The sequence below is a fragment of the Serinus canaria genome, chromosome 6 (genome assembly GCF_022539315.1).
Source record: "Serinus canaria isolate serCan28SL12 chromosome 6, serCan2020, whole genome shotgun sequence".
NCBI lineage: Eukaryota > Metazoa > Chordata > Aves > Passeriformes > Fringillidae > Serinus > Serinus canaria.
In genome coordinates, this window is record NC_066320.1 from 16,820,327 (window position 1) to 16,846,457 (window position 26,131).

Below are 26,131 nucleotides of genomic sequence, written 5' to 3' on the forward strand. Positions count from 1 at the left end.
GGGCCTGACACACGGGTCTGGATCACTTCCTCTGCTCATCTAACATGGTCCACAAAGCTGCTTTTATCTTCAAATCATGCCACCAAAGTATACTGCTAAAACCATGAATTAATCTCCTAGCCCAGCTTACAAAGGCCTCCTGAATCTATAACCAGATTCAGAACAACACTAGAAAACTGTCTATTGCCCAAAGAAAGCTTGATACTTCAAGTAGTTTCTATATTACTCAAGGATTTGACTTTCTTTTCCTCCCTTTACATCTTACTGTAACATGATTGCTTATTAACCTATTTCTGACTGCATGGATCATAAGGGCAAACAATGTTCCCTAGAGAAATTAGAGAAATCACTTCCCAAATGATGCTGGGAAAAGTGCTCAGGGTATTTTTGTTGCCATTTACATTATATGGCTGAAAGCACATGACAAAAGAACTCTTGAAAGAGCACTTGTAGATATGATACCCATTTAGCAATACCTAATCAGTACAGACCAGCTTGCTTTTTCCTGAAATTTTATCTTTGCATTTTTATTAGTGCAGTCATCAAAATATTCTGCCTTAAGCATTTCAAACTCAGTGTTAAATGATCACAAACATTTAGGCAAATGATCAACTAGGGCCTACAGATGCCATTAAACTCACTGAGCCAAACACTGGTTAGAGTGAGATCCTTGTAAGACTCTAAATTGTGATGTTCTAGAAAGTTTTATTCATGTTACATTTCTAGCAACATTTGTTTGCTAGAAATGTAACACCACTATAACTCACTACAAATAGGGTCTAAGAAAAGCAATATATTCAGCTACCCTTAAAGAAAACACTGCTCTGAGAAATAAAATATTATTCACACCTAAAGGAAAAAATACTTTTCATTTAAAAGACAGAGCATGCGAACTGCAGAATGAGAATCTTTTAAAGCATGAATGTGCTAATAAAAATTTTTATCAAATGACTCTTCAGAGTTCCTGACTAATTATCCAGTAAACTCCAAACATGTTGATTGACTATACACCACCATAAAATTAAAGAACATGCATGTCTGAATGCCCACATTTACATACTTTTATGCTTTTTTAATTAAAAAAATTCCACTCCCCTGCCCATCTTAGAAAAAACGCTACAAAACTAGAGAAAGCACATAGACAGCCATCTACCTTCTCTTTTCTCAAAACTCACCCTGATACCAGAAACAAAGGCAAAAAAGGGCAAAAACCTATTGAGAGGTAGCAGGCTACCCTAACCAGTAACACAAGAGCATTTTATACTATTTTGTCCAGAAAGCACAGTTAGTCTCACACAGGGCCTCTCCTGATGCTATGGGATGCAGCCAGCTATTGTGAGTCCAGAGTGGGCTGCCTGGGACTAGGGAGAAGACCAGTCCTGGGCACAGCATCATTCATGGGCACCCACTGGTGTTATGCACTGTTTGGTGCTGTGAACATTTAAAGTCACTGCACTCCTACAGGACAGAGCACAGCAAGAACCTGGTAAGGCAGGGCTTTTAAACACCTGGCTGCACCCCCAGCCTCCCGTGCCACTCTAACCACACCCTCCCACAGCCTGGCTCAGCAAGACATTTTCTGCAACTGTGAATTTCAGGGCTTCCTGCAGAAATTCAGAGCTGAAGAAGCCAAAGTATGATATCTCCTGCTTTTACACATCTGTCTGTCAGGGCCATTCTGCTTGCCCACAGCTGTGTGTGAACAACAGTGACTCGAGATGGCCATTTCTCACTGACCAAGAAATCCTGTGATTTGCACAGTGCTAGAAGCTGCAAAAGTACACAGGATTTAACACACTCTAAATGTACTTTCAGCCATCTGGGCACACTGCTGGCTCAAAGACTGACTGAGTCACTACCAACACCCTGACCGGGAGAAAAGTATTTCAGTAGCTACAAGTGGTAGTAAGTAGTTTTAAAAACACTAATGAGAAACAGAGATGAAAAAAATTGCACTAAGAGTCAGCTAGAAAAACATGTCTACCTTTGCACATGGAAATCTACATTTACTACACAATCATCTGGGAGAAGCAGGAACACATCTTAAAGAACCCCTGTGCAGGAAGGGACAGCTGTGCAGTGCTTACACTGTGCAACACTGAAGCCAGTGAAGGCCTGTTGGCTAAATTAAGCAGGGATGACCCAGCACAGTAGGGTCATCAACCTGCAGGCCAACACACAGTAAAAGGACAAGAAAAAAAAGATATTTTTCTTGAGCAGGTGGTGTGGATACAGAGTATGGTGCCTGAAGCTGGAAAGGGGATGCTCTGTGTGGGCACCCTCAAACCTAAAAACCTAGAAGACAGCCGAAGACTATCTGAGGCAATTGGATGGGAGACTTACAAAGCCTACCAGCTGAAAAGAAGAAGCCTTCCAGGAGAGCACTGCCCTTCACCCATTTGGGAAACACAGCACACACTGTCTAATAAGGAGGGCTGAGGCTTCTGTGTGTCTGAATGAGCCAAATGCCAGCAGCTGCGTAAGAACTAAATTTACCACTACAGTCCCAGGAACGCCTGCATTTTCTGCTAAAATAAAATCTCTGGGCCATTAGCCTATTGAAACAGAAGCTTCTCCACTTAACTGAAGACATTCACTCATTCTCTTTCTGCAACTTTCATGCTCCAGTTCCAGTGAAATCCTGCTCGGTCTCGGAGTTTTTTATGGAAACACACACGCATCAGCTCAAAAGTACTGATATTATGCAAGTAGTATTAAGCAATTCACTTCTTTGGGTTCCTCTGTCTCACTCATTTATTCCTATGAAACAGAAAGGGAACTGCAGCTCTGAGTGTTCTGGCTGACCTACTAGGGACAGTGCTGCATTCCTGCACTGACACAGCATTTTGTGAATTTTACTTCCCAAGAGGAAAGGTTATAACTAAGTCTCGTACTCACATTAAATCTCCTGCTCTTTATTTATCTAAAGCTTTGAATGAGGACTTCTTTTGTCACAGGAAATGGCATCAAAGTTATTAGGAAAAGTGTACTAACTTATACAAGTCGTCTTTTGTCAAATTGCCTTTAACTTTATCCCCACCAAAGCTAAATTTTAAAAACTCAGTTTCCATCTTTTCACTGCTCTACACATTCATTATCTGCAGAAATCACAGTAGCAATCTGTGAAATCTGCAGCTGGTTTAGAAAACAATACATATTAATAAAACACATAATTTTGTATTTTTTGAATTAACTTTTAAAACATCACAAGGAACCACTGAATAATTAAAGGCCTTTTTGTATACTTGCTGCAAACATATATAATCACACCTTTAAGGGAGGCTGTTTTCTCTTAGCCTTTACACCTCTAATTGAGTGAAAAGCTGAAACAATGAAAGAGGGGCTTCACCACTGGTATGAGAATCCAGCAGAGAAGATTACCTTTGGGGGTAGGATCCTCAGTTTGCAAGTTTTACACCTGGAGCATCACACCAACCACATGCTTACTGATCCTTTTACAACAAAGTTCTGATCCAGAACTGAAACTTCTCAGACTACACACCCCCTGCCCCAAAAACCTATTTCTGATTCCTCTTAGTTTTAAAAACACAAAAAACAAAATTACCCCTGAACATAAGTACCATCCTTCCAGTTTGAAATGACCGCTGAAGTATCTTCCTAGAGATTGAAGAAAAGTAACTACTGCTTTGGAAATCCATTTTCTTAAAAGCCAAATCCCAGGCAAGCAATATTGCTTATGTGGACATTACAAAATGGAAAAAAATTCTCTCTCAGATTTTAGTTTTAAAGGGGCTCTTTAAAAGGCATCCAGCAAGAAAAAAAATAAATATGCTAAGCATTCTCTAAAAGACAAATCAGATGAATTGGCAGAACAAGCACTGTGGGAAAAGGCAGGAGCACAGGGGGAAGGATTAGATGCTGCTGAGCTGCATCTTGCAAGTGCAGGCAGTGAGAGTGATCAGACAGTACCATGGGATAAGGATGCAATCTGCATGAACAACTGGACTGTGCTCTGAAATACAGAGACTTAAATGTACAAAGACTCAAACCAGAACACTGTGGCCCACATTCAGACTCCACTATATTTAAAATTAACAGTTTTTGTGTTTCAGTACAAATTTACCAAACATGAGTGATGTGAATTTGCAAGGAAAAGCTAAGGGTTAGATACGTTTATCACCTTTTGCATTTTAACTGTTTGCTTCCCTTTCACCGTTCCTTACACATATGTGGTCTGCTTTGAGGAAGTCACAAATGTCACTGTGTTTTCACAGGCATCCAGGAGGAAATTCATAGATGAGATTAAATGATTCTTTAGGTCAGGCAAGACCTGAGACTGATGAGCAGGGATTCCTGCAACAAAACAAGGATCATGAACAATGGGAATCAACCTGAAGGAAAATGCATTTACAACTGATCAAAAGGTAACAGTTCACCCTGCAGTTATGACAGTTTCCTATTACCCTGACAGCTCAAGTTTTAATAATCCTCCAAACAGGGAGATAGAGATATTTAAGTATCAGGTGTGGAAAAAGTCTGTGGATCTTTGGACATAATGCCTGTAGGCCTCCCTTGTTTAATGTGCAGAAGTGAAGAAAACATCTCATCTTCAGTGAAAAGTTGCTGGGATAAACCTCTTCCAGTCACTTAAAACTCCAAGCTTTAGAACCTCAAAGTAGTGAAATAGGTAGTCTTGTCCTGCAGCTGAGAACAAAGTAGCATAACAGAGAGGTAAATAATAAAAGCAAGAGCTCAAAGGAACAAATGGCCAATTTTCTACAGAGATGCTCAGAAAAGCCAATGGTTTTCTTGAAAGGTTCCTTAACACCATCTGCTTCTAGTACCCAAAATGACATAAAAAAGAGGATGTAAAACTGGAAGAACCTCTCTTAGTACATTGATGTATTTGGGAAACACCCACATTATCCCTGAAAATCAGGCTGTACTACAGGATTGAAACTTTGGTGCACAGTGCATGTGATTTCTTATATAGCACCTTTCCTCCAAAACAGTATTCCCCCTCTAGAGGAAATACTGCAGTTGTTCAGTGTTGAACAGCACTAGGGAACAGCTGAAGAGCAGAACAAGATGATACCTGCGAAAGAGACATGATGAAGCCCGTTGGCAATTTACAGCCTCTTTCAAAACACACACCTGGAGTTTGATATCAGTGTCCTGAAGCAGGCAAATGTGGCAGTGACTTGGCAGAAGAGAAACCTGAGGGACAAGGAAGTTATGCTGTGGCTGAACAGCATGTGTGGTTTGCACAGGACAAGTTTCATGTACACTGAAACCATGCCAAAGCAAGGAGAACGCGAGTAGGAGCTCTCCCCTCCATTCTTCTTGGTTGTAGAATGTAAATCTCCAAGCTGGATCTCGTCAGGGCATTGATTTCCACATGGAGTCTCGGACTTCAGGATCTGCTTTAAGAGCTGCCTCCCAGAGCCCAACACCTGGCAAAACACTGACTACTTCTTAGTAACTGCTTCCTTTAAGTCAGTGATTGGCATTTCATTCCACCAATCTCATTTCACTCCAGAAACTTTTTCATTTGTCCCCACTTGTAAATTTAATCTCAAATTGTCATTGCACTTCCCTGGCTGCATAATGACTTTTAGTTCTCTAAGCATGTGGTCCACAAGCATGCAGAAGGTGCTCCACAATGTCCTCATTCCCCTGTACATGGAAGCAAGGAAACTGAGGATGATGCAAACTGGTATATGTTCAAAGATGGCCAATTTGGGTTTTTTGGGTTTTTTTTTTGTTTTGTTTGTTTGTTTTGTGGTGGAGTTTTGGTTTTGTTTTGTTTGCTTTTGCTTTTTTTCTTCCTTTTTTTTTTTGGTTGTTGTTTCTTTTCTTTTTTTTTTTTTTTTTTTTTTGCAAGTGAGGCCCCACACCATAAGGAATCTACAAGCTTGTCCAAAAAAGTTAGGCTTCCACTAGGTGCTTGAATATTCAAGTTTTTCCAACCTTTGACACATTCAGAAACCCTGCTGCCTGTGCTCCCAAGCACATGGGCATAACTGGAGCATAGCAGTGTAACTGAAGTAAGAGGATTACATTTCAGGAGGGGCATGTTTTGGTGCAAGACTAGAGGCTTATGGAGATTAAAAAACACTTTGCTTCCCAAAGTGACAGGGTGAAACCAGCAAAGCCCACACATAAACACTGCCTTTAAGTAAGCATTGCTTCATATCCTTCAGCGGCAGATACAGTGAGAATGACCAGTGAACCAGTGACCACATCAGTGCATCTTCAGTCACCACCACCGTCCCCAGCACCATCTTAACCCACATCACATCTGCACTTTGTCTCCTTGTGCCTTTTATCACTCTTGAGTCTTCTTAAGATACTGCTCTTCCCATATGAACCTGCCCTTATCTCCTGCCTTTCTGCTGCTATCTATATTGTCTTCCTCTGTATCTTTCCCCACCCCTACAATAACTTGGAAATATTTTTTAATTCAATGCAAGACATGGAATTTGGGATGCTATACAAAGGAGGATGACTTTCATATGTAGAATCTAGAATGGACAGAAATATAGTCATCTTCATAAAATCTGATCCTGGGCACAAAGGGGAACTCCTGTAAGCTTTAGAAAATAGGATTGCAATAATTTTTAAATCCAGAAGGATTTTATTTCTCTGCCAGCTAACACTCCTCGGAAGTGGAGCATTAGATTTGGTTTCCAGTTCAACATACCCTTCTAAAACATACTTACAGATAGGGTGGTTTTATTCCCTGAAAGATATGGAGTTAATCTCACTATACAAGAGTTAGAAATACTTGAGGTCCTAGAATGACTGGAACATTCTGTCTGGATGTAATTAAAAATCAGAATACTATGCCAAATTAAATTGATACTTTCAAGAAAGAAGAGAATTCAGGAGCAGGGCTGTGTACTGCTCAGCAGTACAACACATGGCAAAAGGCTGGAACTGATTCAGAAATCTTATAACCCAATACAAGAAAACATAACTACAGCAATCAACAAAAGGCACTAAGAGGAAAGGATACTGGTATAAAACAGAAGGTTTTAATGGGGTAGAAAGACTGCGAGGTGTATTTATGTCCAATGCATTAAAATGCACATACAGACATATATACATATATATTACAACAAAAAAACTTCACAAACTACATTTTGTTTCCATTTAATGGAAAGAATCTGCATTAGAGGGGGTCAAATCAAGGGCTACAACAAACCAAGACAAAGAAACCCTCTCAAAAGAAAAATCCTTCAAGTGTCACCTCAGTTTTAATGACAAGGTAGCTGACTTTATTTGTACCACAGACAACAGCAAAGAAGAAAAGCTAGGCTAGCCACTGAGGAATGGCTGAGGAACTAGGAAGTGCACTTTCTGTATTCTGACCTTCATGGCCTTGGACACTAAACCTTTCCAAAGCTCAGCTGAAAAGAATGGGACAGAGTCAGAGAGCACCTCTGAAAAGCACTGACAGGTAAAAGTGGTTCACATCTAAAAATGGTAAAGAAGAAGACAACTTGCAAAAAGGCTCGCATTACAATGAGCAGATTCTCTTCCCACTGCTGATCAGGAGCTCATGTTTCCTTCTTGTTAAATTCACACTTCTTGCTATTGCAGATGCTCTGTTTTCATCTCAGATGTATCTGTGTTCACTCTTTTTTTTCCTTCAGTGAAAAGCATGTTAACATCTTCCCTGGAGTCAGACATGCGAGAAGGCTTCTACTTGTGCTTCTGCAAATCAAAAGCAGCTGCTACATGGCAAGGCATGGCAGAAGTGAAAACTCTTCTAGATAAAAAGCAGAAGAGCAAGAAAGGGAAAGGAGGACAGAGCAAGTAATAAGCAATATAATCAGCAATACAACTGAGGAAGAAAAAAACCAAAATAGATAATCGTCCTCCACCCCTAGTTGCTTGTTTTGCTTTGTTTTTCTAAAGACAGGATGTCTCTAACAATTCTGATGAGAGACAATTTGCACAAACTATTAATGGTTTGAAGCGTCAAGAAAAACTAGACTGAAGAGCCTTGATGCACAAGCTTTTTCATGGGCTAGGGGAGAGACTATCAGACAGCAAAGGAGAATGCAGAGTTCCTTTCCAACTGTACCCACCCAAGGAATATTCTTGTCTCTGTTGTACTTTACTTGACTTTGAGATAAATGGACTGCAGAAATGAGACTGTTAAAACATTCATCCTACACCTGTTGCATCTCAGAAATCCTTTCACAGAAAAACCCTAGCTCCCACCACTAAGTTTCTTCCAGTTGTCATCTGCCATAATATTATTATAATTTCGTAGGGTACACAATTTCTTGATCAAAAGACTGAAATAAAAGACAAAAATCTGAATTTGGGCCAGATTATCATTGCATTTACCTAGCTTGATTTTTCAATATGAATTTGGCCTCTGTTCTGTCTGTTTTTTTTTTAAAAAGATTGCCTTTCTTGAATTATCACATACATTGTCCTAAGCCTGTTCCTCTCCACACAGGACAGCTATGTACTTTATGCCAGGTAACCAGGAGATAGTCTCAATCTTACCACTAAAAGGGCTTTGCTCCAGTACAGCTGAGGGAGACAGAAGAAAGGTTTCTTGTAATGATCTACATTTCTCACAATCTATAACTCTACAGTTTATTAGGAGTAGTTGTGTCCTTTTATTTTTAAACCACACTGTGTAGATTCAGGCAACCTTACTGAGAAATTGGCTTGGTCCTGGTACCACTCTTCAACTCTTCTTTACATTTAATACAGCATTTTTGCAGAAGAGAAAATACCCAATGCCTAATTAAGAGCTTTGATAGGGCTGCAGTTTGTTTAAATGCCACAGGTATGTCATGAAAACAATGGTGCAAAATACCAACACAAAACTCCCTGCCTTGCACAGCCAGTGAAAGTCTGCCAATCAAAATAACCTTTATGGGCAGAGATAACTTTTTCATTTTTTTTTCTTTTGCCTGTCTCCTGTATGTTTGCCAATTAAATACAGGCATTTTGGTAAATCATGAGCCTTCAAAAAACATCTTATGCTTACAGCTGTCCTACCCTTGCAGCCATTAAGTAAAATATGTAGAAAATGTCTTTCAATTGTGAAAATGCTTTCAGTTGAAAAGCTGATGCGGCAATGATGAGGTATAGTCATCACAACTTGTCACCAAACTTCATTACTTTAAGGTTGATGAAAAACAACAGGGACAGTTATAAACCACTGTCCCTTAGAAAGCAGCAGCCCCCAAGCTTGGTACACAAATCCGTTTCAGGGATGCCAACTGCAGCTAAGCTCATGGTTCCTAATTTAAGAGCTTCTGTCCAACTGTAATAACTATAGCAGACTGCAGCACAGATGATCACTAAGTCAACTCCTATTCTGACCCTTAATTGTAACCTGGGAAATGAGAAGCCAACAGACTAATTTACTTGAAACATGGGATATTTTGAGGGAGAACAACATGCAGTCAGTATTCTCACAAAGACCAGGGTGGATGCAGGGCCACAATTATGGAAGAGGGAAGTATTAAAGAAAAAGTAAAATAGCAGAAGCAGAGTTGCTAAACAATGCAGATGGAAAACACAGAGATTATTAGTCTAACCAAGATGGCCCAGGCTGGATTTGAAAGGAGAGCTGGTGCCTCAAATAGCCTAAGGTATTACATCTGGTTCTTCAAACTAATCTGACCCCTTTGAGACAGACAAGTACTTCTTCCGGGAAGAGTGTTGTTACATTTCAACATCCTAATATTAACTACTGAGATAAAGTAAGTATCCCAGCGAGTCATAAAACACTAATTTTCCATTAGACAGCTAGAGAGAAACTGAAGACAAGTAACAGCAACAAAATTAGTAGTTAATAGAAACCAGATGGAATGGTAAAAACTGCTCAACTATTAATTCAATATCAAGAAAAAGAAGTAACAGTGTGTAGTAACCACAGAACACCTGAATATGGAGACCAACCAATCAAATCAGCATAAGGGAACTTAAATTCATTGGTTTTGAGATTGCTTCCTGTTGCACTAGGCTAAGCTGAGAACTTGGCATTAAATTAGAAATCGGGAAAAAGAGATCCCCAGACAAGAGAAACACAAAAAGCCATGTTAGCAGCATCTCAGCTGCCCATCAGAAGGTGCAGAAACCAATCTCTGGAAGAACATTTTCTCCCAACACTCTCCTGCTACCTCTCTTTTCAACTGCCAAACTGTACCACTGAAGAGCTTCAGATTCCCTTTTAAAAAAAATAATAATTTAAAACATCACACATCTCCACAGTCTTTGCTAGGACCTAGTTCAAGGACTGTCTAGTAACGTACAAGTTCATCACCAAATTGCCGCTTGAAGCACTACTGGCTCTAGTACTCTGAATCCAAACTGTTTACCACCTTATGAGCAATGACAACTCAATTTCAGTGAGCTCTTATACACAAAAAAAACCCCAAACTCCATTACTCAAGTTTCAAAATTATGAAATTAGCTTAAAATTTATAAAACAAGTGCATGCATCCCCAGTCTCAGAAGCTGAGTACACCAAAATACATGATGAAAACAAATTGGCAGCACTGCCTGGTAACAGCAACAGAGGAAGCAAATCTTAAATACACATTTCAAGCATTACTTAAAACTTAAGTAAGATTAAAAAAACCAAGAAACCTTTATCTACATTATTTTCCTTTCAGTTACGTGCAGAACAGACACATGGGAATACTCAATGCAGAGATCACAAAATTATAATTTCTTTTAACATACTCATTGTTTTGGTACCACTATTTAGATTTTGCTTTTGAATGTGTTACATCTCAGAAAGAACTAGCAGTATGTTTTATTTGTTGGGGTTTTTTTTTTTGGTTTTTTGTTTTGATTTGGTTTGGGTGGTTTTTTGTTTTTTTTTCTTTTTTTTTTTTTCCCTGGAGGGATGGGGATGATGATTTGGTTTCTTTTCTGGGTTTATGTGGTTTTGGTGGTTTGGGATTGGTTTGTTTTTTTATTATGGGTTTTTTTTTTTTTTCTTTACTGGGACTAAAATTAAAGGTGGTTTTTGTCTACCAAATGTGGCTGCCTTTCAGAGAGGCAAGGCTGTCTGATGTTATCACCCAGCCAAGAGGCTGAAGACATTGTGCTGTTTGCCAAAAGGCATAATAGAAAAAAAAATATGGAGGAGACAAGGGGGAAGGGTGTGGTGGGGAAATAATCTAAGTAGTCTTTCCTGAATTGCTTAACTGAAGAAATGGGAAAATCAACCCCTTGCAATGCTCTCTTACATAACCTCACCTTCTTCAAGCCAATAATGTCTTTGGAGTACATACTATGTTTTTAAGCACTTCTGAACAACATTACAGTACCCTTCTGGTGTCTGCAGTACATCAAAATAAGAGAACTTGGAATAAACAGTACTGGTGGATATGCTTTGTCCATCTGTAAGATGAAAGGCCTGAGTTGAGCTGTTCAGATTTCCTCACAGCTGGGCTCATAAAGAAACCACCTGAATGAAAAAATCTTGCCAAGCAGGAGACAAAGTTCAGGGCAAGGGTATTTTAATTCATTTCAAGAAGGGCAGCACTCAATCAGACTTAAAGAGAGTCTGAAGTGATACTGGCAGAGGGAACTGTTACCTCCTTCAAACCCACTGTGGAACTCTTTTGTGAAAAACTGAATCACTTCATCAGAGTAATGGATGACATGAAGCTCACAGGTTTTCCTCCAGAGACACAACAGGACTTCACAACATCAGTCTTCAGAGACCTACTTTTCTTTAGCAAATCTCACCCTCTAAAGTTTACTTTCTGAGATGACTGGCAGAAGCATTGATTGTTTGATAGCTTGTTCTTGATATCTTGCTTAAGCCACAGAAGGTTCCCATACACTTTGTAACAATCACCAAGCAAATACACTCAGCAGCACTAAACAGCATTTAGCAGTTACTGGGTGAGCTTGCAGTTAAGAGAATAAAGTAGCACCAGGAAATCTCCCAATCACTGACTTTATCTTTCATTCAAGTATAGCAGACAGATCATAGAATCTAAGAATCATTAAGGTTGGAAGAGACCTTTAAAATCATCAAGTCCAACCACCCACCAACCCCTAAACCACATCACCCAGCACCAGATCCTGATGCCTCTTAAACACCTCTGGGGTTGCCACCACATTCCTGGGCAACCTATTCCAATGCCTGACCACCCTAAATATGAGAAATTTTTTCTCATATTTAATCTCAATCTCCTGTCTCCTCTTTAGGCCATTTCCTCTTGTCCTCTCTGTAGGCAGAGTAGAAGAGACCAGTCCCCACTTCACTGTAACCTCCCTTCAGACAGTTGTAGAGAGTGATGAGGTCCATGAGGTCCTGCTGGAGCCTCTTCTTCTTGAGTCTAAATAAACCCAGCTGCCTCACCCATTCCAGTAAGACAAGTTTTCTAGACCTTTCATGAGCCTTGCTGTCCTTCTATGGACACACTCCAGTACTTCACTGTCCCTTCTGAAGTGAGAGGCACAGAACTGAAGGCAGTACTTGAGGTGTGGCCTCATCAGTGCTGAGTACAGGGGGATGACCACTGCCCCTGGTCCTGCTGGCCCCATTATTCTTGATACTGGTCAAGATGCCAATAGCCCTCTTGGCCATCTGGACCCACTGTTGGCTCATATTCATCTGGCTGTCAACCAGCACCCCCAATCCTTTTGTGTGAAGCAGCTCTCAAGCCACTCCTCCCCCAGCCTGTAGAGCTGCATGGAAAGGGATGTTGCTGGCAAAGAAACATGGATTCCAAAGCACATAACAAAAGAGTATTTCTAGGAAATGCAACCATAAGTAAGAAATGAGTAACTTTAGTAACAAGTGGAAAGAATCCCTAAGCAAAAGCAACATATCTAGATGAAGTGAAATGTAACAAAAATTAATCCCAGTGTCAAAACTACATCAAGTAGAGACATGAAAGGGAAGGAGAGCAAGTCACAAAAAGACATCAAAAAGCAGAGGAGGTGGGAAGAACAGCATAATCTGAAATTCTCTCTGTTCTTTACAGACTTATGAATGTTAAAGATCACACAGAAAAAAACTTTCTTCTTTTTCTTTAATGTGTGTCTTGTTTTTCTCAGTAACTCAATGCAATAGTAACTTATCAAAGTTTAGCTCTGCTTTTTAAGTTTGACTGAACTGTCTATTGACAATTGCCTACTTTTGACCTCCTCCAAGTGTTCTTCTAAGATCATCATGCAGGGGCAGGGTTTCCCCAGTGAGGCTGGCTCATTTCTACTGCAGCTGACAGGACTCCTGTGCTTCCAAAATCCTTTGTAGTCCATTGACGTAACCCACAGTGAAGGAGTTAAGTGCCAAGCAAAGTGTTATTAACAAATACAGAAGGTATGACTGAGTAGCTGTTCTCATGCTGCATACGACAGAAACAATTCTCTGTCAAACCACTCATCACAAAAGCCTTACCTATTTGTGCCATCTTCCAATATAGTTGGGAGGCACTACTATATGGGAGATGGTATGCCAGCTTTTGACATATCACATAATTACATGCCTCCTTTTTTACTACTCCCTAAGCACCTCCTGTTGAACACTGCCACAAGGTGCTTCAGTCCAACCTGGTGTAGCAGTTTCTATGTTCTCAATTCTAGCTATGGTCTTAACTTTGCTGACAACTTTAATGCTTTGGTTATCATGAATGTAAGGGGCTCTTTGGGTCTTTGACTCAGTTCTCTGGATTAATCAGCATTTATGAGATATGCATTTAGTGCTGAAGGGTTCAAGAATACATTATCTTCTACTCCCATACAGGAGATGATCTCTCCAGAAATTGAATTTAGATCTTAGTAAAAAAATCAGCAAATCAGAAAAACAACAATACATGACAGGAAGAGAACAGGAAAAAAGAAATGCCACTAGTGCCCCAAATAACTATAGTGCAGAAATGCAGTCAGACAAAAGTATCGCAGGATGACACTATAAAAATGACAAAATAAAATAAAATTCCCCAATTCCCAGACTGCAGTTGTTGCTGTTGCTTCCTTCTTGACCTCCATTTTCTTAGTGCTTTTAAGCTGCCAGACTTCAGTTGCTTCACACAAACTCCTCCAGGAACACAGGAAAGGCACAGTGGCTAAATCTCTCGGCAGCATGCAGTGCAGAGGTGGTCTGACTTGGAGAGATTTAACTGGCCTATCCGTATTCACGATTTTATATCTCAGTCCAAGGTCTGAGGTCATCAGAATCAATAGGCCAACATTTACAAATGGTGTTGAAATGCCTTTCTGTTAGCTTTAAGCTCGGATGTTGTGTGTCTGCAACCATCTCACTTCAGGATTGTTCTCTAAACACTGTTGAAGGTCAAATACATGACCAGGTAGGTCCAAAGCAAAACTTCAATGAGTGTCATTTATTATATGGGAGACATCAAAATACTACTTCACCTCCAGTCTGTTCACTTGCTGTTACTTTAATATGAATGCACAAGTCAACTGGACCGGACCTGAGCTGTGCCAAGACAGCACATCACTCAGCCCTTTACCCCAGACTTGCTCAGAGAGAAGCAGCTGCAGCTTGGCACATCTCTGCACTAATGTGCTCATTCAGCTCTTAGACTGGGTTTGTCTGTACCGACAGTGATGTCGTGACTCACTCAAGTTGCAGTCTCTTCATGGAGATGCACATGGCTGCCTTCTATCCCTCTGTCTCTACCAAACCTCACAGAGGTCACATCCCTACTGTACTCTTCCCATTCTGCAGTCATTCCCAGAAGGGGAGAAATGTACAACAGCATTTCAATTGTTTCTGCTCAAATATCAGAGCATCCTGTACCTTCTGGACAATGAGATGTGGAATTTTGGGGAGGTGTGGTGGGGGGAAACAGCCTCTGTCCCTCCTTTTACTGACCCTCCCTGGTCACCAGTGGCCAAGACATGCCCATGATGAAGAGGCTAAACCCATTACAATGTTGAGGCTGAAGCACAAGGAGATGATAGCACCTCTTTGCCCATCTCCACCAGACCCAGGTGCAGAGATCTCCAGTCTGGCATACTGCCATCCTCAAGGAGGCGCAGAGGACCCTCCCTTCTGCAGCCCTACCACTGTTTCTCCTCCCAGTCACACCCTTGGGAGTAAGGCAGTCACTGTCATCATCCCCTGCTGCTGGCAAAAGAGGGAGTCCTCCCTATTTTCTACTACTTTTCCCAAGGACATCACAGATGGATTTAATTTAAATGCTATTACAATATGATGATGCCTTTATATCACATAACTAATAATTCCTCTTCCATTTGCTGCTTTAAGACCAAGATAAGCATACTCTTCATTTCAGTTTGTGACATTTCTTGCTTCTGTTAAATGGGGAATATTTTAATTGTATTTCTGATTCTTCCATTAGAAGCCTTTATATTCCATTACAAAGAGACATTGAGATAGTAGATGAAACTGGTAAGGAGTTTTATCAAACAAGTCTCAGGCCTGCTGCTTGCCATAGCCTGAATAGAGGGTATGTTGTTTGCTCTTCTGGTTTGATTCCAGCTCTTCACAGTGATTTACAGAAAAATAACAAATTTTATTTCTGCCCTTTTCTTCCTTATTTATTACCTTTTTCTAAATGTTCAGTACAATCTCTCACCTTCCTGTATCTCTAAGTAATGCTTGAAGTGTTCTGCTCAGTCAAAATATTTTTCTCACTCTTAGCTGATAGAGCAAATCTTAGGCAAATTCAGAATATATTTTAATCCAGAACAATTCTCAGACATGTGAAAGTTTATCATCATTGTAATAATGTCTGAATTTAAAAAAATGGTAAAAATCAAGAGTAAAACTCCTCTTTCCAAGACTGAGATTTTATGATCAACAGTTCATCCATATGATTTTATGATCATAGTCCATCCAGGTCTCTCATGTTTCGACTTCTTGAAGATTTTTAGGAACTTCTGAAGCATAGGCATAAGCCCAACCACTTCCATAGGACACATCAAGTATGACAATTTCACCTGGCCCAAACTGGTTTAAGCCAGGGTGAACATGTTTGAGTCTTCTCTGCAAACCCTGCTGTAATTGTGGCTTTGTGCTACAGTGATAGTATTAGACAGCAGTTGATTATAAAAAAGAATTAATAAAATCAGTTGAGTGGAGGCTGAGTACAGATGAAATGTGAATATGGATAGTTGAAAAAGAAAAACATGGAGACACTTTTAGAAAAACTAATTTTAAATTATCAATATATTACACAAGCAAGTGCAGAAATAACTCTTCCTTCCCCATACCCTGATGACTAGATATGATAACTCTGGACTCTAAGTGTAACTGAGCTGCAGAACAGTAAAATACACGATATTGTTAAAGAACCTTTAAGTCACATACATCTCCACTGACTTTAATCAATTAACTGAATGCACAGGAGCTCTTAAGTCTAATAAAATCACATAAATAGTTCTGCTAGACAGCTTCCATGAAACAAAGATCTTACACACTGAAAGGTCATACATTCAGTTGTAAGAGAATATCAGACTGGCAGCTCTCTATCTATTGGCAAATATTGAAGCATCTGCAAAATTCAAGTAGGAAAGCAATTCTCAGTGTATGCAGGGCACGTAAATTTGAGGCACTTTCACACAAAGTCAAAACAAGGTTTTAAAGTTTTAGAGTCAACATTTCAAGTTATTTAGGACTACCAAAAGCATGCATGTGTCCCCCTACCAAAGCCACAGATCGATAATGTGTGGGACAAAATCCTGTAACTCCCAACAGTTAAAAGGCACAAAAGAAATGTCACTAAATAACATATTATTGTGTACATGCAAATTTTATTTAGGTGATCAAGTCATCTTGGAAGACAACATACTGGCAGGCAGCATACATTTAAGCTCCACCAAAAACATGTGACCATTAATCTCCTGGAGGATTTCACATAAAGCTGACAATTTTTGCTTCCACCAGCAATGCTTATTTACTAAATCCTGGACTGGACTTCAAGCTATCATTTTGAAAAGAAAACAACTCATCTGCATGGCAAAGCACCATTTTGCCATAGTTGTCTAGCAATGACTCTTGATCTTTGCACTGTCAAGTTTATTGGCCCACTAAAATAAATAAATAAACAAACAAATAGATAAATGTCAATCTCTCCAAAACTCAAGCAGATCCCCAAGAGGCAGGACACAAATCCACACAGCATAGCTCACAGCTAGAGGCAGCTCACACACACACAAAGGCACACTTCAGACAAACAAAGCAAATAACATTTGAACATTCTTGCCAAATGAGATTATGTGTTTGTGTACCTCCCTCTCACACATATGCACAAACCCACACATTACACAGCAAATAACGCTCACAAAACAGAACAAAGACCTTTTGTTATTGTTCCACAAGGTTTTGCAAAATCCCTTTCTTTGTCTAAAACTGAATTAACAGTATTGCTAGAGCCTTAATAATTTAAACATACAAAGCTTGCAAAGACAGACTATGGAATTCTTTTAGAGCAACTGCTAACACTAGAAAATGCAGATATTGCTTTGAGAACAGAAGCTCCTATTTACAAGCATCTTTATTCAGCAAAACAAAAAAGTAGCAAATATTGCAGCCATTCAAACACAGACCCTCTGAAAGGACACACTGGAGCTTAAGTCTTATCACACCCAGCTGTGTTTTAACAGAATCTCTTAAGGTTACCCTCCCCCCAAACTGAAGTGCTAAATAACCAATAAAATTAAAAAGCTACCTTGAAGAAAAACAACTCAAAAATTTCCAAAACCCAGCAAGTTGACTCCCTTTTTAATCCCCAGCACCTTTAGAAGGATGTCAATGTGAATGAAGGAAACATGGTATAAGAAAATAATGCATCTTCATAATTAAAACTGAACAAAGTATGACACTAAAAGGGATCATTCAGGTAGCACTCTGAGGAGGAACCTCTCCAGCAGCCTCCCTTGACAGAGGCTGCCCTGACACACATTTATCTTGCAGAGCTCAACAGCATCCCTCCGCTGTCAAGACATTCTCCTACCTGAAGCTTCATTTTCCTGCATGAACGCACACGTGTATCCTCAGTGCAGCTTTTCCCGGTTGCATGACTCCTGTTCTTCAGGCTAAAGAGACAGAGGGGTTTAAGCAGAGCTGCAGTGTGCCCTACATTTGGTTGCAGATGAATAGAAGGAGTTGGTGCAGTACTTGCTCGGGCTTGTTTAAGTCGCCTAAATATAAATACTAGTGTAGCTTCAACTAGACTAACTACTTCCTCCAGCTGATTACAGTGAAAAGAGCTTGTGATGAATAATGCATGAGAGCTCCTATGAACATGTTCCATTCCTTGCAGCAGCTGATGTCCACCTCTCCCCGCTTCCCCAAAGCAATCCTTAGCAATTTTTGTGCTATGAAGCACAATTCTCCAAATGTTGAAAGAGCCAGGAGGATGACCCTTGCAGATCCATCTTCTTTCCTCATTAGTCAGATAGAGCTGGTGATTTTCTCTTTTCTTTAATAGAAGTGTACAAAGCTACAACTTAAGGAAAGCATGATAAGCACAGAATCATGTCTCTGGGACAACATAACACTTGTAAATTCAGTTGTTTAGTAATTAGTTTTTAAGGGCTGTGATGCAAGAGAAGCTGTGTAAAGAAGAACACTGAAGACAGCAAAAGAATGTGACAGACCAGAAAATAATACTGTAAAAAGAAGGTGGAAAAAAATGCTTACCGCAGTTGGTGAGTTCAGTTGACTGCTTACAGAAAAAAAATTGTTCAAGAGAACTTAGGGGGTGGATTAATATGGGGAATAAGTTCACATGCTTATTCTCTTAAGCAAAAAAATTTGCTGTGTCAGTAAATTTTTTCAAGCCAACTACAAAAATAATTTTCAGGTATTCCAACGAGTGAAAAAACAGAAGAGTAATTTGCAGGTAATTTATTTGCAAACATAGTTACTGCAAAAAGCAAATGGTTCTTGTAGATTCGGGTCTATTTCTCAGAATTATTTTGTTTCAATTTCGTTGTTAGATACACATCAAGTCATTTGGCATTCCTGTATCAGTTATTCACTGCAATCCAAGTGACACTGCTGTCCAAACACAACTGACAAGGCTCTCAAAAGCCATTAGTTTCCTGTAAAGGAAATGTGGCTTGTCAGTCTCCCAAGCAACAAGAGTTAGGGCCAGAGGAAATGGCCTCAAATTGCCCCAGAGGAGGTTTAGATTGGCTATCTGGAAAAATTTCTTCACCAAAAGGGTTGTTAAGTGTTGGAACAGGCTGCCCAGGGAAGTGATTCAGTCACCATTCCTGGAGGTATTTAAAAGATGTAGCGCTTAGGGCTGTGTTTTAGAGATAGACTTGGAAGTGTTAGGTTAATCACTAGACACAATGATACTGAGGTCTTTTCCAGCCTAAATGATTCTATGATTTACAGTGAGAGACTTCATGCAGCTTACTAAATTCTGAACCACAGCTCTACAGTTTAGGCATAACTTAATTCTCTAGACAGGTCTGAAATCACATGTCTCAGGTCACATCAAAATTGAAGATGCAGTTCCTGCTTTCTACCTCCAATTCACACAAACGATTAGAGAGAAAAGATGAAGACAACAGAGACTAGAAACAGAAAGGTATAATCAAAATATTAGAGTCATCTGAAGCTCAGTTATGACTGCTTGTTACTTTGGAAGGACTCCTCTTTCACCTCTGCTAAAGGTTGTCCTCCTGCATGGATCAAAGCTCATAAACTTATCAAACTTATGTCTCTCTAGATGACATTATCCAGACAGTTACATTTATTGTTGTGCTTTTGCTGTGATACCCTGTGACCTCAGGAATGTGATACACCCACCACAAGGCACAGAAGAGGATTTACCTTTCCATCAACTGCACTTTTTTTACAGACCAACTCCATCTTTTTATCCTCCTCAGTTATTGCCACATCCACTTTTAAACTGAAGTTTTCAGAGGACTGCATCCCATTCAAAACGCAGTTTTACTACAAAGTTACATGGTACAAATCTTGTGGCAAAGATCACTGTGAAAATACTTCATTTCCCATGTTCTCCCTCTTACTCAAGGTCAAGGACAACACCCTGAACTAGACAGACCTTTTGTCTCATCCAACACAGCTCATCCTATATCTTGTGCACTCAGTAACTCACTGTTTCTCCCTCTCCTGCCCACAGAATACTCCTTTTAAAAAAGAAAAACTCCAATGCAAAATCATATCCACATAAGCATTATCAGCTCTTGGCTGATAAAACAAAGGCTATGGAAACACTTCACTTACTAATATCTACAGATTAACAAACCTCAAGGAGGCAAAGTATCTTAACATTTAAAAACTGAGGCCTTAATGTCTTCCTTCAGGCTCCTCCATTATGATTTAAAATGTGGGAAGCAAGAAGCTTCCTATGGTGAGAAAGCTGGGGCTCTGCATAAATCCAGCCCTGTAGGCCAGGTAAGCAATCAGGCTGCACACGACAGATGCAGAACTGCTTTACAGAGAGAGCTTCTGTCTCTGCAAAGGAAGCCAAAAGGGTTACATCTTGTTAGCAATTAAACTTCTGCCTTAACTGAACTTGGGCTGCTGTGGATTCACTACCCAGATGTTTTCTTTCATATCTGGAAGATAGTTTCAAATTGTGAGAATTTTTTTTTTCAAAGCCTCTAATTCTGAGGCTAATGGACATGATTTGCTGGAGGGGAGGGGGAAAATCATGCCATAAATATACATTTCTAAGGCTTCTATAAAGGGAAGCATGTTATCTAAGCTCAGTTAAAAATTTCACATAGCCCCTTGGATATTTACCCTCTTCCTCTTAGTACTTCAGGAGGTTGGGTGAAAGGTTATGAAGGCTGGTTTCTAAATTCAATAGGTGTATTACTACCATTACAAAGAATGATGCAAACACAACAAGCTGGGAGAGAAATAACGGTGCAATGACATTCTGCACCAGTGTTACACCAGTGAACTCTCACAGAACTATGTGTGCACGTGGCCCACGGTAATGGCCCCATGACACCAGGTGTTGTGCGTAAGTTTCTGGGAGAAGCAAACCAGAACATAAACAGATGAGCATGACAGAAATTAAACACATTTTATTATTGCACACCATTTTTTAGACCATCCTCTCCACTGCATAATCAACTTAAAATGTAACGAGAGAATTAAAGCCTATCTGCCTTCTAAAGAGGGTGCTTCACAGGGATTTACCTTAAAAAAAAAGAAAAAAAAGAAAAAAAAAAAGTGTTTTCCCAAGGTTTTAAAGAATAATGAGCTCAACCAGTTTTTTAATTCATCCATTCATTTGACATCATGGGATTTACACTAAAAAACTGCTTGCCCATTTATAAACATCCACTCCTATACAAAACCTCCAGTTTCTATGTATCAGAGCTTCAGGAAAAAAAAGCCCCACATTGGAAACAAGAATATTAAAAGTCTAAAGCCATGTTGCAAACAACTCTGAAGTGACTTGAGTTCATGGATTTTTTAAAGGGATGTTTGACATTTGACTACTTACAGTTAACATACTCTTGAATCTTGCATCCCGAAATAAAGCAAGCTGCTGCTTGGGTTTTTTTCTCAAATACTGCAATCTAACCAATATGTTAAGTCTTATGTTTGTGAAGCTAAAAAGAGAAGTTTAAAAATTAAAGGCATTCAGCAGAACAGCTTTATATTTCATTTAATATGAGCAACATTTTGTAGCATTCTCCTGCATGGCTGAATAATCATGTTGCCAGTGTGAAAGGAAGAGATGCAGGAAAGGCCTTGCCACAGCAAGAACAGTGCTTAGCAGAATCATCTTTCATTCATGTGCACTTACTAGGTGAAACTTGAAATAATGTGGGTAGAGTAAACTCACAGACATATCACTGTATTACATGCTTATGCTAGGGGCCAAGCTGAATCATTTTGGTTAAGCATTTAGCTACTGGCTGGCCAGTTAATTTTACAGCCAAATTTTGTACAGTCTATTTAGTTTCTCCCATTTTTAAATAACTGCAGCCTCCTGGGGAAATTCTCTACTAGACCATCTGCTCATTTCCTATAAATCCTCTTTTCAGACCTTACACAAATTTCTGAGCTGCCAATCAGAACTACTTTGATGTCTGGGTGAACAAAACCCCAACTATTCTGAATTAAAACCTGCAGTACAAAGAGATTATTTATCCCTGATCAGTAAAATAACAGCAGAGAAGCGGGTCAGCTCTCTGCAGCACACCTCAAGCAGCAGTTGCACACTTAGTGCATGAGCACTTATGGTCCTTCCCTGGCCACAGGACAGTCACCAGCCAGGGGCAATTCACCTCACATTTTCAGCTTGCTATTCTCTCCAGAGTTTCTGTGTGTTCAAGCTTGTCAACATCTCAGTTGGTACTGCCTGGAACAGCTGATGGATGTTTCCTAGGCCTAAGCTCAAAGGAGGGTTGAGGGAAAGGAGAACCAATTTGAATGGCAAAAAAAGTAACGGGAAAAGAAAGCTTACGGAGATGTTAAATACCAGGCAGTGTTTCCGGTCCGTGCATTCCCATGATCATGCTTGCGCAAGCACCGCTCTGCTCTTCTCTGGCTTGTGAAACACTGCAGGCTGTGCAGATCCAGTGATACACCAGACATTTTCCAAACAAACAAGGCTGAAGGGAGTTCCAGCAATCAGGAACGCTCTGAACAAGCTAATGAACTTTGATCCTGCAGATGTTTCTCCAAGTGCATGTGAATTTCACAGTAGAAAAAAGTAGTGAAGATTTTATAGCCATTTTTAATTAGCACCAGTCTCCAAACTGTACCAAGTGTTAAATTCCAAATAAGCCACTCTTCCAACCCATACTTCTATGGAAAAGGAAGAAAGACAGCAGTACCTGTTGGTAGGAGCTGACTTTTGTTGATGCCTGTGTCTAATTCAAATACTGCAACAGGCAATTCACAATGCTGCGAAGCAATGAAGAGCTGCTTACCTGAGTACTGTGGGTGTTAATAATGCAACTATAAAACAAGAGTGGGATATAACAGTAAGACTTGAAGAATTTTTCAAAAAAGCATTAAAAGACTGACTACAGAAAAAAACAAAACAAACCTCACCAAAAATCCAAATCCACAAAAACCAATTCAGACTATCAAAAACTGGATGGTTGAACATAAAATGAAATGGCCAAGCAAGTAAGGGACATATGGGGCTCAGTAAGGCTTTTATTTCCCCTCACACCTACGTTTTTGACTCTGTTTTGTTTTTTGGCCCTATAAAATAGAACAGAGTTCAGATCAGTGCACTGCATACAAGTTCTCCCCAACAAAAACTGCACAGGCAGGAACTAGTTAGGTCACTTTCATGAACATTTGAGAAATCTAGGAGAAAAAGTAAAAACCAGAACTTTGCTATGAAGAGGAACTGTATGAGCTTCCTCAAAAGTCTCTCCAAAAAAATCCCCAAAACAAGAGAAAACAAAAAAACCACCAAAAAAACTCACCCCAAAAAATAACCCATCAGATTAAAAAAAATCACAACAGCTAAAACCTAACCAAATATGCAAGAAGAATTCATCAGAAGAAACACAACAGGCACAGGGTCAAGGTTCTGCATTAAACACCTCCCAAAATTCTAGTTATAGACCAGAACATCAGATTTAGTTATTTCTGTCCTAATGACTCCACTGAAAATCAGAAAGGCTATAAAAATGGGTTGATCTCATCTGCCTTCCTTCACTCCGCAATCCAGAGACTTGGGTGTGCCTCAGGTTTACTACAGGCAGACAGAGAGAAATCAGTGTTAAAAAAAAGGACTTTAACAATGTACTTCTTCTGTTCCAGTTGGGTACCCCCCCATCATTCTTAGGACAGATGCCATGGGAGCACCAGAGCCTGCTACCAAGTTCCTGGTAAGCAGTGAGACCACAGGGAAAATCATCTTGAAAAGGATAAACCATGAGAGTGCATTTCAAAGGGGGTGAGAGGAAAGATAGCTGGGTTTTACTGGATGAGGTGCTGCAGGATGGCTCTTCTAAAATAGTTCCTTTAAATGAGCAGCTATAGCACCAGAGGTAGAGAGAGGTCAAAGAGAAGCCTTTAAGGAACTGCTGGGCTATAGTAGTTATTATTAATTTTCTAGATGTTTACAGGTGGGCTTGTGTTACAAAGGAACCAAGCTGCTAAATATTTAGACCTAGATATCAGAACTCTTGAAAGCAAATATTTGAATCTGGAGATGCAGCACAATCTATACAAATTCCTGATCACTCCTGGGGACAGCATGAGGATACCTGGCAGTTTGGAAGCAGAGCAGCAGGGCTGGACAGAGGCTGAACCTGGGAAGGCTTTCAGGAGATAAGCACTACCACCAGTCATGCACAGCATGGGACTGGCTGGAATGGGGGCAGTTCAAAATACTCATAAATCTAAGAACAGCAGCAGTGCTCTTTGTTGCATTTACATTCAAGAAGAAACAGAGGTTTATAGATAAGGAGAAAAACCCCAGGATTAAACAGTCTGGTGTAAACATGATCCAGCTGGAACTGAAGCTCTAAGGGGACAACACTGCCCAGACATTCAGGTTGTCTCTCTTTCTCCCCCACCTGCATTCATGGGAAAGGCCCAGCTTCCCATGGAAACTGCAAGGTCCTATACACTTCAGTCAGCTCATTCTAGTAACCATTAAAATTCACCTTTCAGAATGGCATTAGTTATTCAGGCTCCAAAACACACAGAACAAACACTTAATGAAACTCTCATACCTGGGCACATTACTCACTCTTGAAATTCTCCCCACTAACTCTTGCAGAAGAAACATCCCCTACAGCAGCTGTGCTCAGGATGTGACTGGGAGGAAGTGCTGCCAAACTGCAATCAGGCTCACCCCATCTGCTGGGTGGGGCTTTTTTGCCAGTCTGTTGTCTCCTATTAACATTTTCCTTAAGGTCTGTTTTAGCTTAGTAGAACTCCCACCTTTTCTGTGTCTGATATAGAGCAGTGTTTCCTTCTATTTCTCTTCTCAAATGTTTCCATCTAAAAATGGAACAAATGATGCTGATATTAAACATGTTCCATTGGTGAAGATCTGACTGATGACAGATTTGATGTTGGCCTTCTCAAATTAAGACGTCCCTGCTATTTCCACAAGACTGGCGCTAAGCCAGGCATCGGTCAATATTTTCAATAAGAATATGGAAATTAATTTGAAAAAAACAGCATATGAAACTCTCTGCCAGTTATGTATACAGGTGGCACAAAGCTTAGCAGGCTGATGAGGCTTACAGACACTTCACAGATACAGAGCATGTGAAACTGATCTGGGGAAAAAAAACCCACAGTACTAAAATTGCCTTTTATTTTCACTGAAGTCACACAATCTGTGACTGCAAATTATGTGGGTTTCAGCTTACAAAGCAGAAGTACAGTAGACGATTAGCTGTAGAAAGCTGTAGAGAAGTGACAAGTGAAAATGAGAACCTGAATGGGGTTTGAGGACAGGATCAATGCCATTCACCCTTGCATTAGAGCAAGCAGAGTTTTCAGTTTTTCCTCTGAACTGCCAAGGCAGCATTGGAAAACGGAGAGAGGACAAAAAACTGGAAAGCCACTGAAACCCTACCAGCAAGAGCAGCACAGCATGCCTTGTAATTAAGACACTTGCTTTTCCAGGGTCTCAGCCTTACTTTCAAACAGGACAGGAGAGGCCCCAAGAGGATACCTTTCCATCCCTCATTCCCCCTGCCCCATTTACAATGCTGAGGGAAACACCCTACTGAGTGAGACTCCAGAATTTTATCTGTAAGTTTCTAGATAAAGTAAATGACCTCACTTGTTTTCAACACACAGGTCCAAAAGCAAAATTTAAGAGACTGTTTCAATTGCTCAAGAAAGAGTTGCTAGCAACTAGAAGGCAAAGCACTTCTGTGCACTGTGATGGTGGCTGGCATGGAAACAAACTACAAACTAAGAAGCTTTAGCGTTCATCTTCAAATCAAGGCTGGAAGCTAAAGTGCCACTTCCAAACACCATGAGTTACAGATGCAATGTACAGGGATAGCTACATGCAACATAACACAGGTAATTCCAACTTGGATGTGGCCAACCCTGCTGGCCTTCAGTATCACAAACTTCAAAGGAATCATTAAAATAAAACAAGCCATTTTCAATGAAATTGTTTTGGGGGTGTGAGGTGCTACTTTTGACAATCAACCCTTTATTACCAGTGTCTAAAAATTACATATGTATTTATATATAGCCTGGAGATGTTCATTGCCTCCTCTG

The 26,131-nt window shown here is 40.0% G+C and overlaps 1 protein-coding gene across 14 annotated transcripts in view; it reads right to left on the reverse strand.

Annotated features, from left to right (window-relative positions):
* Positions 1–26,131, reverse strand: part of MARCHF8 (membrane associated ring-CH-type finger 8) — an 83,568-nt gene that overhangs the window by 25,819 nt on the left and 31,618 nt on the right. For 6 of the 14 annotated variants that reach the window (XM_050976288.1, XM_050976289.1, XM_050976292.1 and 3 more), the window contains one exon: positions 17,916–17,997. The exons of the other annotated variants lie outside the window; for them this stretch is intronic. In XM_050976288.1, coding sequence (XP_050832245.1) covers positions 17,916–17,997 — 82 coding nt within the window. The remainder of the gene's footprint in view (positions 1–17,915; positions 17,998–26,131) is intronic. 14 annotated transcript variants of the gene reach the window in all.